At 39.9% G+C, this 21,102-nt stretch overlaps 1 protein-coding gene across 1 annotated transcript in view; it reads left to right on the top strand.

The window, feature by feature from the left end:
* HTRA1 (HtrA serine peptidase 1) overlaps positions 1 to 21,102 on the top strand; it is a 43,773-nt gene that overhangs the window by 12,532 nt on the left and 10,139 nt on the right. The window contains exons 2-3 of the mRNA XM_083740111.1: positions 9,612 to 9,711; positions 10,051 to 10,255. Coding sequence (XP_083596237.1) covers positions 9,612 to 9,711; positions 10,051 to 10,255 — 305 coding nt within the window. The remainder of the gene's footprint in view (positions 1 to 9,611; positions 9,712 to 10,050; positions 10,256 to 21,102) is intronic.

Genomic DNA, 21,102 nt, shown 5'->3' with positions numbered 1-21,102 from the left:
CCTAATGTGAGTTGCTCATGCAGGCAACCCAAGGGAGTCCTCACTACAGGCATTGAAATAGGTTGAGCCAGTGCTGATGGTCCACAGCCTGACTGGTGAGGGTGTGGAACAGGATGCAGAACAGTGCACTTCATTACTCCACCCTCTTAAGTGAGAATCCCCAGTACGCAGTTTAAGGGTTAAGTTGCCACATTAACAAAGGCTAATGCTAATCAGGATTTGCTCTTAGTTAAGCTTTCTTTTAACTGAGGTTTGACGCAAGTTCAGAATCCTGCTTAAGAGAAAAAACCTAGCAAGTGGTAACTGGCTAACATTAATGGCAACAAATAACTCTTAAGGATGCATAATGCCAGTGGGTAGAATTAGTGGTATAAAGGGGAATCCTGTGGTTGTTGTGTGATCCCTTAAACACCATTAAAGATGGACCCAATTATGTCTGCAGGAGCTTATATTACTTTTCAAGTTTTCTCACTTTTCACCTAAGTTACTCTATTTGAGACAGGGTCTGTGATGAGCCTAGTCCTGTCTGTTTCATTATCCCCACTGCATATCTTGCCTTCTTAGAAATTATTTCCAGCATTGTTCCATATATTGTATCTGAGGCTCCTGAGCAGAACCTTTGTAAGGTAGACCCTTTAATGCTGGAGTTCATTTGCTATAGAAATGCCCAGATCCCTATTTTTCATCAGCTACTGAGTATCTGTCATTCCTGGGTTATTTTAGTCATTTGGCACTGCTCTCCTTGGTTTATTTCCCTTCCTGTCTCGTCAGAAAGCTTTCTTCCTCATTGATTTTGAAGATCAATAAATGCTTCTCAAATATTTCCACTGATGTAACTTCCAGACAGCTTTGATGGAGCAAATGCAAAATGCATGTTAGGAAGCCCACTGGTAATATTTGGTATTTTTAAGGGTAGCTTCTTTTGCAGCTTGCCAAGTTTTAATTAAACTTCATGCCAGCCATCTTTGATGGAATATTATAACCATTGCAAAAGTTAGGGTTGAGAAATTGTGGTTAAATACTATTCACCATGACTATTGCAGCTAAGAATAGAACCGTTAAGTCACGAGTTGTCAACACCTACTTTAAGCAGTACACTCACTTTTCTTTACCAAGAAAAGTTCTATTTTCCTGCTTTTCTTACCAATGTTTTGTAGCAGCTGCTACCACTATAGTTGTGAAGATGTTCAGCTGATTCATACACCACTGACTGTGGTTTACAATTTAGCAGGGAAAAGACTTCCTGTTTAGAGCCAAGCTATTCCTGCATGAAGGAACAAACATGACTGCATTCTTTATTTTTTATTTAAAAAAATAATTAAAAGGGACTAGCCTAGCCAGGAACTGGACTAAGAACTGTGAATCCCCGGTTCAAATCTTAACTCAGAGCTGTTTCATCCATTACAATTTCCAACATGAAATTGTAGTGTAGGAAAAAAGTATGTACATTTTCACATTTGAAGTGCAATGAGTTTTTCTGCTGAGACACACCAGAAAATAAACTTTAGCCACACTTAAAATAGCTTTATGCTGTCATATTTTTCCTCCTTCCACCCCATCCCTATTTTGTTTTGTGCCATGTATTTAAAAGCAGGGTCTATCTTGTTTTTATTACTATTATTGATCTGCAAACTGCTCAGGGGGGTCTCTTTTGGCTGAGAAGTAGAGCAAAAATGCTACAAACAAACAAACAAACAAACAAACCACTCACATTGAATGAATTTATCCTATGTAGAGGTCAAAGAAGTGCCCATTCATTAGTTATCCAGAGCTTTTGTTTTCATACAGCAGATGTTAAGCAAGACATTAGAAATAAAGGCTGTGTTCATGGAAACAGACACAAATAGTATTTTCTGTAGTGGTTGTTCAGGACTAAGCAGCCTTATTATTTACAAATAATGAAGAGTGCATCCTCTTGTGTGTTACAATGTTACATAAGGTTTTCTTATGTGCCTGTCAATCTGGTTTCAATTCACATGTCCTGGCAGATAAAGCAGAGCCAAGGAGAAGCACTGCAGATTTGGGATTGTAACTAAAATTATTAAATGGTTTATTGATATACAATAGAAAACAGAAAAAGAAATATGTGAATGGACCATATAAGAACATAAAGGAACATCCATCAAAGCTCTGCAAGAGGGATGGCCTATCTGTGATCCTCCAGACATTGAATTGCATCTCCCCTCAGACCCAGCTAGCAATGCCATGGTCAATGATGTAGTGCAGCAACACCTGGAGCCATAGCCTAGCACCCTAGCATCCCTGCTGTATAGTGTAAACAAAGCAGTACAATATCACTAGAATCATCATCATCAAGCCTATGCAGTGCGAATAACAGCATAACCATAAGAAAATTCACAAACCAAATATAATTTGCATAAGAATAATTAGCAAAGCTACCAGTAAAGAAATCTGAATAAGAATAAAGCGAGGACCTATTTGTCTCTCCAGCCCATTTCAGTTTAAAGCACTGTTTTACCACTGCTCCCTGAAGAGCAGTGGTCCTTGTGTTGTAGCAAGCTTCTCTACACATGGAAAAGTAAGCTGTTTGAGGCTCTCCAAGTACAACTTAAAAAAACTCCAAGTTAAACAGCTTGACTAACAGTGCTGCTGCTACTTAGGAGAAGGTTGGGGTGAACATGTGTCTTCTGCAAGATCTATTACAGAGAACTTTCCTTATATTATGCACAGAGAATTCAGACTATTACTTCCATAGATTTATTGCTTAAATATATTTTTGTATGGATTGGTAACACTGTTCAACAGCTTCTGTACATACATTATATGAAACATGAATGATTATGTCCAATCAGCTTTCCCTATAGTTCTCTCTAATCCTGGTGAAACATCCTATGTTGCATTTAAATAATTGCTCCTGTTTTCCCAAACACTATAATTACTTTCCTTACCCAAACTGTGAACTTGCATCTGAAATGTAACCATTATGAAGAGTAATATGTTAAAAAATAAGGACTAAAAGAGAAAAGGAGTGCCAATGTTAGCTTTTCCTTTCTGGGGGGTGGGGGGGAATCCTTGGCATTGCTTTCATACTGAAGTCATACATAACTTTGGTTTCTGTGCAGAAAACGAGGTATGCTCTGGCTTCATGAACAAACTGGCGCTGATCCTATAGTGCTGTTCTTTCTCATTGTCTTTTAAACTTTTTCTTTAAGGTCTATGGAGACCAGAATCTCTTCCATGGGGCTGTGGACTTTGTTTTTCAGAAGCTATCCATGTTGCCACACAGAAATCTATTGACCCTCTATGCACATCACCATAAACCAGGGTTGCCAACTTTTTTGGGCCTGCGGGCACATTTGCTAACTGAACAAACTGCTGTGGATGCCACAGACATGCCACAACCTAGCACATACCACAGCTTATTCTATTAGCTACAGCAGAATGTTTTTTCACACCTCCTTTCTATTTTCAGCAGTGGGAGGAGACCCTGCAGGCACTAGGGAAGGCCTCTATGGATCCCTGCCACAAACCAGACACAATGGCTAAGACCCAGACTAAGTACTCACTGGTTTCAGTGGGAACTAAATTAAGTCTTAAAGACGTAATTTGTCCCAATGACTTCAGTGGGGCCTATGCACAACAAATTTACTCTGCTTTGTGTCTGGAAAAGTACTCTGGAGTAAGAGGGAAGCCTAGATGTTCTCACCATCTGTAACACATGCAAAGAAATGTATCTATTTTCTACAATTTTTTGTGTGTGTGTGTGATGAACAAGGAACTTGCTGTTGATGGAAACCAAAACCTGAACATAAAGACTTATAGTGTTAATATTTAACTTTGAATAATGCAGTAGTGAGTGCTTTTGGTGGCTAGGTCTGTTGAGTGTTTTTAGCATTGCATTTCTCTTATTCAAGGCCTGTTGGTGCACATGCAGTTCCAACCCACTTTCAACTTATGTGTAGGATGGAATATGCTTAAAAGGCTCTTACCCATGTGCTGGGCAGTGAGTGTGCAAAATCAAGAGCTGTGGTAGTGGCCAAGTGGGTGATCTATCAGTCAGTAGGTTTTGGTTCAAATGTGGCCTTTGTCATTAACATGCTAGACAAGCCACTCTCTTGTCAGCCCAGGCTCCTCTCCCATTTTACGTATGAGATAATAATGGCCAATCTTACAACTTTGTTGTAAAAGTTATATTGTATCAGTATTAATTATTATTATGTGCATCCCACATTGCCACAATTTGAGGTGTTTCTGAAGGATAGCCTTCAGTACAACAACTCTAGCAAAGTGTCTCTAGCAAAATATTAGCATAATGTCCATGAAATCTAATGCCATGGTAAATCTCTTCATCACTAAAGAGCTTTAAGATTCACCTGAAATGTGTGCATGTATATGTAACTGTTAAGTTGGGGGTGAACATATCAGACAACACAGTGATTCTTCAAACAGCTCTTGTTTATTCAGAACAGAACTGAAGGGTTTAGTCAGCCTGCTTATATAGAGCTCCAGTACAACGTAACTGTAACAATTTTCTAAAACTATCCAATCACTGAACATCACTTTCGATCCCTTATTTGCATAACTATCTGCAGTATCCTCCTGCTGGCCCAGGGTGAGAACTTCAGTACATAACAGTAACAGAGACTGAAGGTGTGCATTGGCAAGATCTTGCAAATTAAACTAGGGCAAGCTAAGATGACCCAATCTCACTGCTCACAAGACATCCAATGAGATCATTGCTGAGACTTGGTGAGTCCTGCTTAATTTTAGTCTGGGAACACTAAAACAGATGGAGAGAAATGCTGTGGATTAAAATGAAAAGGAAAAAAAAACTTTATAAAAGATGAATGGCTATGGACAGCTGGTAAACTGTGCTCCTTTTCATTTGCTACTTTTTATTTCTCTCTTCTTCCTGCCATGATTCTAGACTGACAAAGAGCAAGGATGGGGACTGGGAGAATGGTGTGCAACAGAAACAACTTTTCCCATGCTGAGAGACACTCTGAGGAAAGCACTGTCCCCTGAGAAAATAGCTTGAAAAATTGTGAGGTCCTTTCATTTGTTTTCAGCGAGGAACTTGAGAATGTGTTTCTTAACTGCTCACAGAGTTCCATTATGAAAGTCCTAGCAATCTGTGTATGTAGAAGGCAAGATGTTTTCCATTAGATCAGTTTCTCTCCCCCACAACATCTGTTGCAAAATTGTGTTATACAACTCAAATGGTTTGCGCAAGAATAACGTAAGATACACAAGAAAAGCCCTTCTGGATCTAACCAAAGGTACATCTAGCCCCAGCATCCTGTTTCTAACAGTGGATAGCCAGATGCTTCTCGGGTAGCTTGGAAGCAAGGCATGAAAGCAGCAGCCCTGCCCTGCCCACTCCACCCCAAGATACACTGCTCCACACCTTTATTTAATATTCATGATCGTAGCTGTTGGTAGGTTGGTAGACAACTCTTAAAGTTGTCTAAGCCAGCATCTTGCCATTTCTATCTTCTGGAAGAGAATTCCATAAGTTAAGCATGTGTTGTTTGAAAAAGTCTTTTTTTTATCTTTTATTGAATATACTGCTAATCAGTTTCACTAGATAACCCTGAGATGTAGTATTAAGACAGATGGAGGGCAAACCCCTTTTCCCAACCACTTTATCCACAGGCAGATATAATTTTATAAATCATTTATTACCTGTTGAATTAGCCTTTCCTCTGAGGAAGGATACTCCAAATCCTGATCTTACTGGTTGCCCTCTTCTCCAGCTTTATGGTATGCACTTTGAGGTGGGTTCAGTAGAACTGTACAGAGTATTCTAATGTGGCATTATTATGTATCTTAGCTGTCTTATTTTCACCTCTTTCCTAATAATCCCTAACATGGAACTTGCCTTTTTCACTGTCAATGCATACTCAGAGTTGACAAGTTATTAAGCTGTTCAACATGACCAAGAGCTCTTTCCTGGACAGTCACCATCAATTCAGACCCATAAACCTATAGAAGAAGCTAAATGTTTTGCATCTTTGTGGTTCATTTTACACATCTCTTCAATCTCTAGTAATCCCTGTACATATTTGTTATCAAGCAGTCCAACTTGTCTGGGTTTTTGTTTTGCTTCTGAAATAATTTTTTGTTGCTTTAGTCATATGCACCTCAAATTCATTTTGAGATTTTTGTTGTTGTTGACTTACATTTGTTTTATCAGAGTGTATGATCTTTTCCTGTCTCTCTTCCCCCCACCTCTAATTTGATAGTAACACTTAGAGCATGAGAGACTTAATCTCAGGGCCATGGACCATCGTACTTACGAGACCGCCTCTCCTGATATGTCCCGCAGAGGACCCTAAGGTCCATGAATAATAATAGCTTAAAGGTCCCGGGCCTTAAGGAAGCCAGACTATCCTCCACCAGGGCCAGGGCTTTTTCATTGATGGCTCCGACCTGGTGGAATGCTCTGTCCCACGAGACTAGGGCCCTGCAGGACTTGATCTCCTTCCGCAGGGCCTGTAAGACAGAGCTATTCTTCCTGGCCTTCAATTTGAATTAGCCTGATCCTCTATTCCCTTTTCCCTTTTCCCTTTCCTCTTCTATGAAGAAACCCTTTCTGGGACCCCACATTTAAATTCTTCCCTGGTCTCCTTGCTGGCCCTAGTAGGACCAACTTGGCCAGTTAGCCCTGGTGATCATTCAGTGTCTACTGACTGGGGTTTTTTTTCTTCTTCCAAAAATGACCCCTGAATTTTTGAATTGTATTGATATTGATGCTGCAATTTATGTTGTATTCTATGCTGTTTTAAAGTCACATTTTAATCAATGTTTTATATTTGCTGTTAGCCGCCCTGAGCCTAGTTTTTAAACTGGGATGGGCGGGGTATAAATATTATTATTATTATTACATGTTTAAGCCCCACGTTGGGCAAAGGATACCTGCATTGCAGGGATTGGACTAGGTAACCCTTTTGGTCACTTCCCACTCAACAACTCTGTGAGTCTAGAATAATGCCTTCATACTTTTTACAGCTTTCTTGAATCTGATTGTTAACCATGTTGGTATCCTCATGAACATGTTTGGCCCTTCTGTTAAAGCTGAGTTTCTGTTACAATGGTTTCAAACAGCCTTCAAATGTCCTGAACAGATTTGACCATTGTGATGCTCCTTTCAACTTATTTTCTGTCTGATATGATGATTTGGAGGTGTTCTTTTAATAGACCATCTATCTACAATGTGTGGTCCAGGTTAAATATTCTGCCTGAATGATAGAAAAGATTTTTTTAAAAAAGTTTTTTTTACTGTTTCGAATTTGAATTTGGACTTGGAGAAAAACAGACAGAAAGCTTGACTGCTGAAATGTAACATTGATGTGACTGCAAACTTTGGGGATCACTGCAAGATCCACAGTTATAGGCACACCTTAAATTCCAGTATGCTCTGTGTTTATATTTTGTAGGTATTTCAAAGACACCATAAGTTTCACCATAAGGGATAGTTTCATTTCTAACCATAGCTAGGTATCTCTTGCCTGCTGTTACTTAGAAATCCCATGGTTTTTGTTCCACTGCAGTTGCCATTTCTTAAAGTAAGACAGGAAAGGAATTTTCATGGAGCACAGCAGTCAGCTCTGCTTCTCCTTCCAAGGAGAATGTTTACTCTGAAGAGCCATACATTCATGTTGCAAATAGATAAAAACTGGATAGATCTAAAAAAGGGATAATTGTTTATAGAACTCTCATCTTGTATGTTGTGCTAAAATTCCGTTTGCTGAAAAAAAGACAGAAAGAAACACTATTTGATTATAAATAGTGTTTCTGTCTCCTTTTTTGCAGCAAATGTAACTTTTGCAGCAAATGTAACTTTCTCCTTTTTTGCAGCAAATGTAACTTTTGCAGCAAATGTAAAACAACATACAAGATGAGAGTTCTATAAACAATTGTGAAAGCAACTGTATTTCCTTTAGGATGTGGTGGCTTAATTGTTCTGGTGCAGGGTGGACAGCATCACTGTTGCATGCCACCTCAATCTCCAAGCAGTTCAGGATTCCAGGGGTTCCAGGCACTTACTCAGGGTTCAGTTTCTTTGGAGTGAGGGACAGTGGAGACCATGGTGTCTTTATGATATCTGGTTAATTTATACATATATACAACCTGAACCTACAATGGTTAATGCTCACAGCTTTAACATCCCCAGAAGGTCTTGTTTCTCCCATAGTTACAGCCTTGAATTCAAGCAGAGATCAAGCATGGCACTCACTCTCTGGCTTCTGTCTGCTTCTAGCAGCTCTCACACAGAGCTTTGGCTATTGACTTTCTCAGTACTCAGGGGAGGGGGCCCACCCATTTCCCCTCTAGCACAGAGCAACTTCCTTTGTCAGACTAACTACCCATACCTGGCCCTTGCCTGGCTAATTCAACAATGGAATATACCATTAGATTTTAACCCTTGCTAGATCCAAGAATTAGAAGGGATTCATACAGCCTAACCTACCCCTCAACTCACAACAGTACTTTGATGAACTGAAGCCTGTAACTAGCACTGACACCTTATACCTGTGTAGTCTTTTCTTAAAGTGTTTCATTTGGGGGGGTCAGTTTATGGGATTATGGCTCATGCCCCAGCTAGAAAAATTACTGTTGTTGGTTTTTGGATCAATAATTTAGGTCCAGGGAAAGTCTATTGCTAAATATTTTGGCAGGCTATTGTGGAAGTATTCCTAGAAATGAGACACATCTGTCAGTTATAAGTAAAACAGAGCAGAATCATGAAGAGTGGTGGCCAGAAGGATCTGGGCCATCAGTAGCAGCTGATGGGAGGCAGGAAAGTTAATTGAATTGAGCTTGAGTTATAAAATGCAATTGTTAGGGCCCTTGGGAGGTCTGGCTAATGTGTGGTTTTATGTCCGGGTCCTGTAAATGTTGTTTTACTGAAGTGAACATAGAATGTTATTATGGCTCATTCCCATAATAACCACTCCCTAGAGGTGAGTGTACCTAACCCTGTTCCTAGCAGGACACCTGGCACAATGCAGATTTCTACCCAGAGGTCTCATTTGTGCTGCAGTTTGCAAGCAGGTAGGAAACAGCAAGTGGGAGTGCCACTGTTTCTTACTTTCTTCATACTCTGGACAAAGGAGAGAGGATGCTTAATCTCTTTCAAGCCCTCTGTGCATGCCAGAGTGACCAACGGAAGGGCTCATTGTTGTCACAAATAGTGACTGGCTAGTAAGCCAAACCAACGTTTGTTAACTCATGAAGCTAATTATACATAATTTTAGCAGTGTGTTAAATATATATTTTGTTGGAGTAACCGAGAGTTGTGCATGGCTCTGCTATGTAAGTAAGGATGTTTATGATTTGGTTATATGTGAAAATGCCCTGCCTTGTGGCAGCCTCAGAGGTGTGGTGACTCATTTGATAAATATGGGGATGCTAAAACTGAGTAATCTTCTTTGTAATATAATGAGACCCAGTGCTTTTATTGGAGAAAGTTCCCCCTCCCACCCTTACAATTTTATTAATTAAAAATAATCTCAATAACAGTCTTGTTGTGAGCTCTTAGACTATTTTTTAAAAGATATCAGCTCTGTTTTTAATATGAGTATTTTGCAACTCTTTATTGCTGACATTGATGAATTATGACAAGTGTTTTATTTTTCATTCCTCAGGCCAAGAAGATCCGAATAGTTTGCGGCACAAATACAACTTTATTGCAGATGTGGTGGAAAAGATAGCACCGGCTGTGGTTCACATTGAATTGTTTCGCAAGTAAACAAGAAATCCAAGTTTTATTATTTAACTGGCGACTTTATGGGTTTTGTATGCTGTTGTGAAAAACACTGATGCTATATTTTAATGTTGTTTATGAATATAACATTATGTGTAATGTATGAATAGTATAGCATACCATTAGTTTCTTAGTGACCAGCTTTCTAAAAAAACTTAATGCACTAATATATGTGTTGCGAAATTCCTTTATGTCTCATATTCTAAGGTATCATAAAACCAAATGTATCATAATAGTGTGTAATGGTTATAGAAGCAGATTGTCTTTGCTATCTTCAGAAACTGCTTTGCTTCTTGATCTTGAAATTCCATGTCTTTTAGACTGCCTTTTTCAAAGAGGGAAGTTCCTGTTGCCAGTGGCTCAGGGTTTATTGTTTCCGAAGATGGACTGATAGTTACAAATGCCCATGTGGTTACCAACAAGAACAGAGTGAAAGTGGAACTGAAGAATGGTGAAACACGTGAAGCTAAAATTAAAGATATTGACGAGAAAGCAGATATTGCACTAATAAAAATAGACACTACGGTAAGTCAATTATGAGCAAGGGATTATTTATGCATCTGCTATTTGATTGATATTGCTATATTCTTACATGGAAAAACTAGATTTATAGCAAACGATGGGCTTGTAAAGAAGTATGAATATATTTACATGCCAAATATATAGTTGAATCAAGTTTAAATAAAACCTTCAACCATATCAAGATACTTAGGATGTCAGTATAGCAACAGATTCAATACATTTTGATTTGTAGTCATTTTAAAATTCACTTCCTGTGAGAGTGATGCAGTATCAATCATCAAAAGGGTCTAAAACTTTTTAGGGCTGCAAACTGGCAAAGTTGTTCAGCAAGACTAAAAAATAAAGTGCTGCATTTTTTTTAAAAATCGCCATTTTATGTGATTCTGCAAGCATGTAAGAGCAACTTAGCCATAGTATGAGGAGCTGATATAAATGCCAGAACCAGTTATTTGAATCATAGAATTGTAAAGTTGGAAGGGACCCTGAGGGTCATCTAGTCCAACCCCGTGCAATGCAGGAATCTCAGCAAGCAGTCCCCAACCAATTTGAACCCATTCTGGACCCTGATTAGCTTTGCAAGTGTGCTAGGAGATTTATTGCTGCACCATTACCTATTATTACCCATCTAGAAAGAGAGGCAGTGATTGGCTGTGATAGAAATACACACAGTTAACATTGATTCAGTATTGCCATACAGTCACGTGTTTCTACAGCTGTGCTTGGACCTGCTGCTTGTGTGCAAAAGCTGCACATGAGCAGAATAGGAATGAGCATGCTAAGCTCTGCCCCCATGTCACCATGCCGGCTGCCCACCACAGGTTAGGGGGGCAAAGTTTGAAGCAGGAACAACAACAACAACAACAACAACAACAACAACAACAACAACAATAATAATAATATTTATACCCCGCCCATCTGGCTGGGTTTCCCCAGCCACTCTGGGCAGCTTCCAACAAAATATTAAACTACAGTGGTCTGTTAAATATTAAAAGCTTCCCTAAACAGGGCTGCCTTCAGATGTCTTCTAAAAGTCTGGTAGTTGTTCTTCTCTTTGACATCTGGTGGGAGGGCGTTCCACAGGGAGGCCGCCACTACAGAGAAGGCCCTCTGCCTGGTTCTCTGTAACTTGGCTTCTCACAGTGAGGGAACCACCAGAAGGCCCTCGGAGCTGGAACTCCGTGTCCGGGCAGAACAATGGGGATGGAGACGCTCCTTCAGGTATACAGGACCGAGGTCATTTAGGGCTTTAAAGGTCAGCACCAACACTTTGAATTGTGCTCAGAAACGTACTGTGGGCCAAGGTAGATCTTTCAAGACCGGTGTTATGTTCTAAATAATGTACCGAGTCCTCACTCTAGCTTCCAAGTTGCAGAGAGCAGACAAAGGGGCAAAGGTTAGTGAGCTAATCCCCACTCCTGTGAACATATGTGCAGCCCACCAGAAAAGGGCTCATGCATTTTCAATATGTACTTCCAAAGTCTGCTACCCTTTGACATGCAGTGCTCTGAATAAAGAATGCTGAGATGCTATCTAGGGCTGATGAGACGATGAGTGATGCAGTTCAACGGCATGCGGTGGGCTGGCCTAATGCCACGGCTGGACCTTTTATTGTGTATGAATCTGAATATACTCCTACCACGCACTCTTCAAGCCCACATACAAAGAAGCGCTTCTAACGCACTGTCAGTATGGCTGGCAAATTATTTTTGCGGCGTCAAAACAGGCTGTTAATTCTGCATGGCTGCCTTCTTAACATGGGGTCACCCTGGGGCAAAAGGTACTTGCCTTTTCCAGGGCGATGCTTCCTCCTGTTCATGAGCGCTACAGAGTCCAGCTGGGAGCACCGGCTGTTACTGTGCAGATGTGCCCTAATTCAGTACTGCGGCCTTGGAAGGGGAAAGCACAATTAAGACATAACTCAAGTTCTTTGGAAAACATCTCCTGGCATGTGTTTGATTTCTGTCCGAAAACGTAGCAAGAATAATGTTTGTTTATGCCCTAGAGTGCACTCTGGTTTTCATGTGGTGAGCTTGCTTTGCCACTGTATTCATGCTATTTCAAAACCTCCCTTTAATGCACTGCAGGTGTGTGTTTGTGTGTGTGTGTTGTGTTATACAATTTGGCATATTTAAAGGGACAAATGCTGTTTCGTTTTCCATTGCTAAGTGCTCTGGGAAAATTAAAACACACACAATACTTTATTCAGTATTTCAAACCCTATTGGGGCTATTGATCCAGCAGTCATTATCACGTGGCTCCATCCTACTGCCTGGATGCCTTCTTTTTTTTTACCTGTGCTGCATAAATGTTTTACTTAAATATGCAAAGAGAACCTCATGGGGGGAAGCATAGCTTTGAAGTGATGTACAGAGTGTTTGGGATGCCATCTTTGCTCTTTTTATGTATTATTAAGGATTTTTATGCCTGTAGAACAGGCAGTGTCGGGGCATATATCTACGATAAAGAGCTGTACACATATTTAAAAATATTAGCTCATTTCAGATAGCCGTGATCAGCATAGGTAATAGGGATTATCCTCCCACAACTTTTTAGGGATCTGGAATGCTGATTCAGTGCAATGGAGAGTTAGCAGAAGGAGTGAAATAAATATTTTTTAGTTTACATTTCCCCAGAGGTTTGGGAAGGAGGAGTTGAGAACATGTTATATCTATATAGAGAATACAATGGGTGGATCTTCCTTAGTTTACAATGGTGGATACTGTTGCAAGTTGGAGTTTTGGCAAGGATTAACAGAGGAAGTAAGCAGATGGACATATACAGTAGCTGAGTCCAGCAATTTCCTTTTAAGCATTATTTCCTGGATTATTTTATGTATTGTTTCTGGAAAGGATGAAATGCTCCTGTGAAATGCTGTTCAGTTACAGTATTTTAGCTAATGCAAAGAGGCAGGGCAATCCAAAGGGGGCAGAGGAAGGAAAATCTGAAGCAGAGACTCTTCCAAAGCCAAAGCCCTGCTAGATTTATTCTGTGAACCGCCCTGAGACCTCTGGGTATAGGGCGGTATATAAATTCTAATAATAATAATAATAATAATAATAATAATAATAATAATAATAATAATAATGGATTTAGCACTGGCAGAGCAGAAGGTGGAAGATCAGCATTTCTACCAACTTTCCATGCTTTTTTATTCTTATTTGTAAAAAAGCTTTGGTCTCAATGGAAAGAAAGTTAAGTTTATTGGCCTTAGGGACTGTGTACTCCCCAACCCCCTAATCCATGGGTAGGCAAACTAAGGCCCAGATCCGGTCCAATCGCCTTCTCAATCTGGCCCACAGACGGTCTGGGAATCAGCGTGTTTTTACATGAGTAGAATGTGTCCTTTTATTTAAAATGCATCTCTGGGTTATTTGTGGGGCCTGCCTGGTGTTTTTACTTGAGTAGAATGTGTACTTTTATTTAAAATGCATCTCTGGGTTATTTGTGGGGCATAGGAATTCGTTCATCCCCCCCCCAAAAAAATATAGTCTGGCTCCCCACAAGATCCTGTTGAAACAGTTTGCTGACCCCTGCGCTAATCTGTGCCAAAACACATCCTCCAAAGAACCAGAGGAGGAGGGATAGCTGTGGAGGTTTCTGCAACTGCAACAAGGATGCTCCTTCCACAGAGAAGCAGATTCACAAAACCTTGTGGCCCCAGGACTTTAGGACTGCATGCTAGGAAGTTGTATGTAGTCACATCACACATAACTAAAATCTACGTAGTTTCAAAACAAGTAATTTTATATGGCTTTCTGAGAACATTTCAGCTTCTCTGCATTACATGCAGCCTATTAAACTTCATTTTGTTCACTATATGCTGCATTCTTCAGTTAATTAGTTCAATTAGTTTATTCCTACTAAGGGGAATATGTTTAACAAAGATTCTTACTGGGGATGTTAGACAAGTGCCCTTCTAAGTATAAGCATTAGACAATTGACTAACAAGGTAAAAACTTACCTGCAGTCACTTCCCTGCTATTTTGCCACTTACACTTTAAATAAATAAATAAATAAATAAATAAATGCTTAATTTGTATAGCACATGGGCTTATTTATCATTTAATTTGATAGTAATATTTAATGCATTTAAAAATGATTGTTGACTGTATGATTCTTTTAACTGTATTTCTGAAGCAGAAGGGAATATTTCCTCCTTTGGCCAGATAATGCAAATATGAGTACTAAATTCTGTCATGGGATATGGAATGTCTGCGGTAAAAAAAAAAGCACAAGGCAACTTACTCTAAAGATTCCACACCACTGACATTTCTAAAACTGCTGTGTTCTTTCATTCCCAAGCATGCAATTTTCCTTTAAGTGATGGACTTCTGCCTTAGGACAGACTGCTTTTCTAAACAGGAAAAGAAATTAAATAAAATATTGAGTTACAGGCACCAGTAGAATGAACTGGTTTGCACTCACTAACCCATTTTTCCATGGAAAAGAATTTAGCACAAATGAGAAACAGATCTGTTGGGATGTCCCCCTTCAGTTTCCATAAGGTTGTGCTGACCAAATGGAGATACATAGTAATATGGGATAATTTGAAGACATATTGAAGAGTGAAGGTTCTTTATTAACTATGTTCTCTAGGGAGGGAAGTAAAAATTTATTTCTGGAAAACTAACACAAGGGAAGCCCAAGAAAAGAAAGGGAGCTGTGAAAGTGAAACCATTAGTTGGCTTGTAGTGAGTTAGTCAACTGGTCCATCTAGCTTCAAATCATTTTTTGATTCTCTCTGACCAAATAAGTCGGTCTCTCTGTCTGTCTGTCTGTCTGTCTGTCTGTCTGTCTGTCTCTCTCTCTCTCTCTCTCTCTCTCTCTCTCTCACAAACACACACACAAACCAAACACATATTCTAACAAGCAGTGCAAATAGGACTTAATGGAACTATAACCAAAGGGTTAATAAAGTTTTTCTGTTCCTTTAGCAAAAATAAACAGGACCAAAAAAAACAAAAAAAAACAACCCCTATCATGAATGCAGGTCACACATTGTGATTACATGATGACTGGTTGAAAGCCAAAACAAATGGAACTGAACAGACCTCCCACATGGAAGTTTCCATAGAAGAAAGCATAGAGTTGGAGTGTTCACCTTAGAAGCCAATAAGTCCTCATAGATCACCCTTCCCCTTTCCTGAACAGTGAGAGGTTCTCCCTAGACATTTTATTAATCACTTGGGCAGCTTGACTATACAAAACACGGCAACTTGGACTTAGAAATGTTGCCTCTCTTAGCTCCAAAACAAGTTCCTGAACGTCTTACCAATTAGTTGTCTGAATAACACAGTCCTGGTAATTGGGATGAATGCAGGAAATGCATCTCTTTCCTATTTAGAAGTTGCCAGAAATGTGCAGAGCTCTAAAATTACTCTCAAGGGTCATAGAGAGAATACTGGTGGACACTGCTTATTTTTGACTTCTCTGATTTGAAGAAGAAATCCAACTGAGCAAACAATCATGTTCATTTCCAGTGCTTATGAAGTCTCTATTAGACCAGTGGTAGGGAATCTGTGGCATTCCAGATATTGCTGAACTAAAACTACCATCGTATTTGTCTTTTGGCCTTGCCAACTGATGAGAGTCAAAGACCAACATCATCATCCCTAGCTAACAGGGCCAGTGGTCAGGGATGATGGGAATTGTAGCCTCAAAACATCTGGAGGGCCGAGTTTGGCCATGCCTGATCTAGAGAGTCACAAGTTCCCCTTATCTGTTGTAGATGAATAATCTCACCCACTTTGAAAATGCAGCTAACTAGATTGATACTGGGACAATAGGTGCATTCAGACTTAGTGATAAATTCTAGTTCATAAGTATGGGAATGAACCTGTGTGAACATCAGGACTCATATACTTCCCTCTTCAGCACAGTTGCAAGATCAGAAGCAATGGTCCCATTTTTCACTAAGCACCATTTATGTTTGAACAAACTGTGCTTAACCTTAACTGTGGTTTACTGAAACAAATTAACTTTGTATTTATGAAGCTGGCTTGTTTCAATAACCATAGCTAACATTAACCACAGTTTAGGGTTCAAAACAGAAGTGAACATTTTGGTTCACATCTTGTAGTTTCATCAAAGGAGAGTGCATGAGTCCAAAACTTGTCTAGGCTCATTCCCTTAATAACTATAGTTTCTTGTGATGTCTGAAAGCAACCATAAATCATATAATGTTTCTTATTAACTCAAAGTGTTCTGAACTAACCTTTGAAGTAAGGAGGCCTGGTTACTGAAAGGAGGATGGTTTGTCTATTAATTTGCAAAAATGATTGTGTGTGACATGATCTAGTGTCTGCTGCAATATGGTGTAGAATCAGCTTTCCTCAACCTGTACCCTCCAGATATTTTGGTGTACAATTTCCATCCGCCAGAGTCAGTATGGCCAGAGATGAAAGGAGCTGTAGCCCAAAACATGTGGAGGACATCAGGTTGGTGGAGAATAGCGCATATGCTTCTGTGCCAGGAGACCTAATTAGCTCCCTACCTGGCAGTCTTTTTTGCCATTTCACTGTTTGAGGTTTGCTTTTAGGGAGGTCTTAGTCTTCTGATGTGTTTTGAAAATAGCTAGTGACTTTTGCCACAATTTACTAATAGAAAAATTACCATCTGAGCATGTGAAACAGCTTTTAGAGCCTTTTTTGTTTTTGTTTTAAAGAAATCTGCCTCCATTAGATCACTTAAAACCACCAAGAGGTAAACTTATGAGAAGAAACATTTTGAGGTCCAGTTATACGTTTTAGGGTCAAGATCACTTCCACATGTTTTGTAAGAGGTACCTCTGAAACGCAACCAGTTTGTTTTCCAGAACTGTTGGCCATTAACATAAACACACACAGCTTGCTTTGCTGCTTTCCACACAGGCTGTGTACACAGAAAAATAGCCAAACCCCCCTCTGGCCACACAAATACAGTAACTGCAGTGCTACAGAGGGGAAGAGAAACCACATGAATGGGTCAGACAAATAGAAGGGAAAGCAGTGGGTGAGAGAGAAATCAGGAGGGCAAAAGTTCGCCTTCACTTCCTACTGCTGAAGCAGGTAGGCCTCAAGCAGTGTTGGTGCCCTCGAATCAAGTTCATCACCTGGGTTGGGTTTGGTTGGGATCAGAGAAAGCCTGCAACTTATTTTAGAGCACCAGGCCTCCAAAGACTCAAAAGGGTTGATTGTGGCAACAGTAATGAGGCAGACACTGATACTGGATTAAGCTATTGTCACAACTTTTACTGTATACAGCAGCAACAACAAAAGTTACTAGGACTAGCTAAATTATTGGGGGTGAGGGCCTGAGTCGTGACTCTTTGCACCTGATGACCGGTCTGGCTGTCCATTCCTTCCCCTTAATTACCAAGACAGGAGTTTGACTAATATAATAAAGCATGCAATGAAAATCCAGTAATTACCCCACTAACTACTCAAAAGATCACTCAAGGGAAGGTGAAGACCATGCACTTCTTTGTCCAATTGGCATGGTGTCCAAAAAATTGTTCCTGCTCCCTTAGAGAGCGACCCTCAAATGACTGAGGTAACTGTAATTCAGTTGTGACCTGCCAAATTTTGCTAAACTGCAACTCCCATCAGCCCCAGCAAGCATGGCCTATAGCAAATGGGAGTTCTAGTTCAACAATTTCTGGCAGGACAAAGGTCCTTCACATGGGCCTTAAATAAAGGGAAGCAACTCAACTCTTGGCCCTGGCCTGACATTCACTTGTGTCATCTGTCTTTGGCTGCCACTAAATCTGCTTGACACATCTGCTCGCCTGTCTCTTGAATTTTCTTCTTGCCCCATTTGCTTCACTAAAATGAAAAGGGATATAAGTTGTACATTTTCCTAGTTGTTCAGGAGCAGCTGGTAGGTGTGATTTCTTGCACGCGTCACCCTCACTTTCCAGTTTATTGAAAACAGGAATGTAAATCCTTGTATGAAATCCATTGCATCCTCTTCATAGCACTGGCTCAGTAAGATGGTTCCAGTTACAGAATTTTAAAAATTATGCAGACTCTGTTAGGCATTAAATAGCTCCCCACATCACCGGAACACCGGACGAAGAATCCCAGTGATTTTGTGTGTGTGTGTGTGTGTGTACACACACACACACACCGTATTTTTCCGTCTATAAGATGCCCCCATGTATAAGACCCTTATTTTGGGGGACTCCGATGGAGGGAGATGGCCCTCGTGTATAAGATGCCCCCAAATTTTGTACATTCTTTTTTAGCTGTGAAATAGAAATACCATATTTCCCAGGTCTCTGCATCGCAAGGTGCCCATACGTCTGCTGTCTTTGTGAATTTGTCATCTTGCATGTGTGCACCACATTCCTCTTTTCCTCTTCACTACTGTCCTTTCATCTCCTTGAGATTTGCTTACCACTTTCATCCATAAATTTGTTCTCAATATCACATAATGGATTTGATATCCTGCTGATGCTGTGTGTCACCTCTTCTGCTTCTATTAAAAAATAATTGATACTTATTTCCCTTACACGTTTGAGGGTGCAAATCAATGTTTCATTCAGTGAGTCATACTTTGGCAACACAGTGTAAAGTAATCTTACTTTTTTGTATAGGATTTCTTCGCTGGTCTGATCTGTTAGACCGTGTGAATGCATTGCAGGCTTGTGAATATACTGACTTTGGAAAGTATATTGTTTTTCTTGGCATCTTTTAAAGGAATAAAATAAGCATTCCTGACTTAATATAGTAAGGGCTGTCTGAGTTTTGGCAGGACTTCTGCTAATAGATTGCTGCCATTTAGTTCAGGCATTTCCCAGGGTTGCTGCTGCTACATGTTTTGCAATTCGCTGTCAGCTCAGTGTATGAATTCTTTTTGGGAGTGGGGGTGTTGAGGAATCAATATTATTCTTTAAGAAAAATAAGATTTATAGAGTTCTGCTCTCTTGTATTCTTGTTTATGAATTTCCTGTAAACTTTCAAGCTGTAAGGCCAATAAAAATTAAAGCCACTTTTAATTCCTCACATCAGTTTTACTTCAATTATTTCAGGAGCGGACCCAATTTCAGTTTTCTTCACAAGCATCCACAGTAAAGTATGAACTTCTTACAACCAAACTGGAAACATTAATATTGGGGGGCGCGTTGCAGTGCTTTCCCGGCCCATGTTCCTGGGAGTTACTGTATTTTCCACTTTCTAAGACGCACCAGACCATAAGACGCACCTAGTTTTTGGAGGAGGAAAACAAGAAAAAAAATATTCTGAATCTCAGAAGCCAGAACAGCAAGAGGGATCGCTGTGCAGCAAAAGCAGCAATCCCTCTTGCTGTTCTGGCTTCTGGGATTGCTTCTGTGCAGCCTGCATTCGCTCCATAAGACACACACACATTTCCCCTTACTTTTTAGGAGGGAAAAGGTGAGTCTTATAGAGCAAAAACTACGGTATTTGTGTTTCAGAGGAAGTCTCCATAGGCACCAAAAGGAATTGAAAGTTGCACCTAGTTTGGCTTTTAAATTGTTGAAGATAGTTCCCATTCACAAATGTACCTTACTTGATTCTGATCTCCACATGCAACCAAATGAAGCTGCAGAATCCCATTGTGATAAATAAACTGTATTTCTTCCTTGTACTTCCTGCAAGTAAAATAACTAGCACATAAGGGGAAAAGATTCTACCCCAGCATACTTCTGGCTGTGCTAGTTTTCTAATCAAAGTCAGTGATGTGGCAGACTTCTAAATTGGAGGTTGGGAGATGAGTACTAGGTTTTAGAGTCTGCCTTGACCTATATTAGATTGAATTGGATCCCTTTGAAGCTGATTTAAGTCAAATCTTTTTTTACATTGCACTATTGCCTCACCACATTTCCAAATGCACTGTGGATGCCCCTATCACTATCCTGCTATGCAGCAAACATAAAATCCTGCACTTAATTGAGTGTTTCTGTTCAGGCTGCTGGAAATCTAACCTTGCAATTACATCTCTTCCTGCACAGTGTTAGGTGGAAAGCATTGTTTAGCTTAGATTCTTGCCACAATGAGAAGTGATGGCCGGCTTAGGTCCCTGAACGCTTCTCTCGTCTCACCCAGGTAACCCAAATACATTAGCACTGGGAGAAATGTGATGGTCTCTGTGCCCACACATGCTGGGTGCAAAGCTTTTGAAACTAATTATTTTAACATCAGCCTTGACTTTCAGAATTTGAAATAATACGTGCTGGGTCTGTGTTTTATGAACATTACATGAGGCCACACAATAATAGGATGATTAAAGGAAGGAAGGAAGGAAGGAGGGGGCGCACAGAAAGGAGAGAAACAATGAGTGTGGTTTGCTCTGGGCTACATAGTTAAGTCAGTGACTCAGCATGGGGAGGGAGGGAGGGCACTTGGAAAGATTTAAATCTAGGCATGTCCAGGCTTTTCATTTACTCATTATATGCTGCTGGAAGGCATTTAATTAGCTCCTCTGCTTTAATAACTCTTTGCTACCCTGTCCCTGAATATTGTAAAAAGATAAATTAAAAAGCAAATCATAATTGAAGCTTCCAAAATACTGGGCCTTCCCCACAAAAAAATTATTCTATTCCATATACAGGAGAGAGAGTAATACTGTTTTCAAAAATGTATGCATTGAACAGCTTTCCTGTTTCATTTAGGCGGTCGTGAGGCTGGGATCTGTCTCTGTTGTACTCTATAAAACACCATGCACACCTGGTGGTCCTGCTTAAATTAATGGATTAAATAAATAACTTCAAATTAAGTTCCTTCTTTGAAATTGGTGTTTATCAGTTGTCAACAAACTGACTCATATTAGACTTTTAAAAGCACTGTGATATTTTGCCTTTGTTTTAGCTTCAGCTCATTTTAGTCACCCTTCCTTTGTCATTCAGAATT

Source organism: Podarcis gaigeae, assembly GCF_964106915.1.
Source record: "Podarcis gaigeae genome assembly, chromosome: 5".
In the NCBI taxonomy this organism is placed as follows: Eukaryota; Metazoa; Chordata; class Lepidosauria; order Squamata; family Lacertidae; genus Podarcis; species Podarcis gaigeae.
Note: the sequence above shows the minus strand (reverse complement) of the source record. Positions and strands in the feature narration are given on the sequence as shown.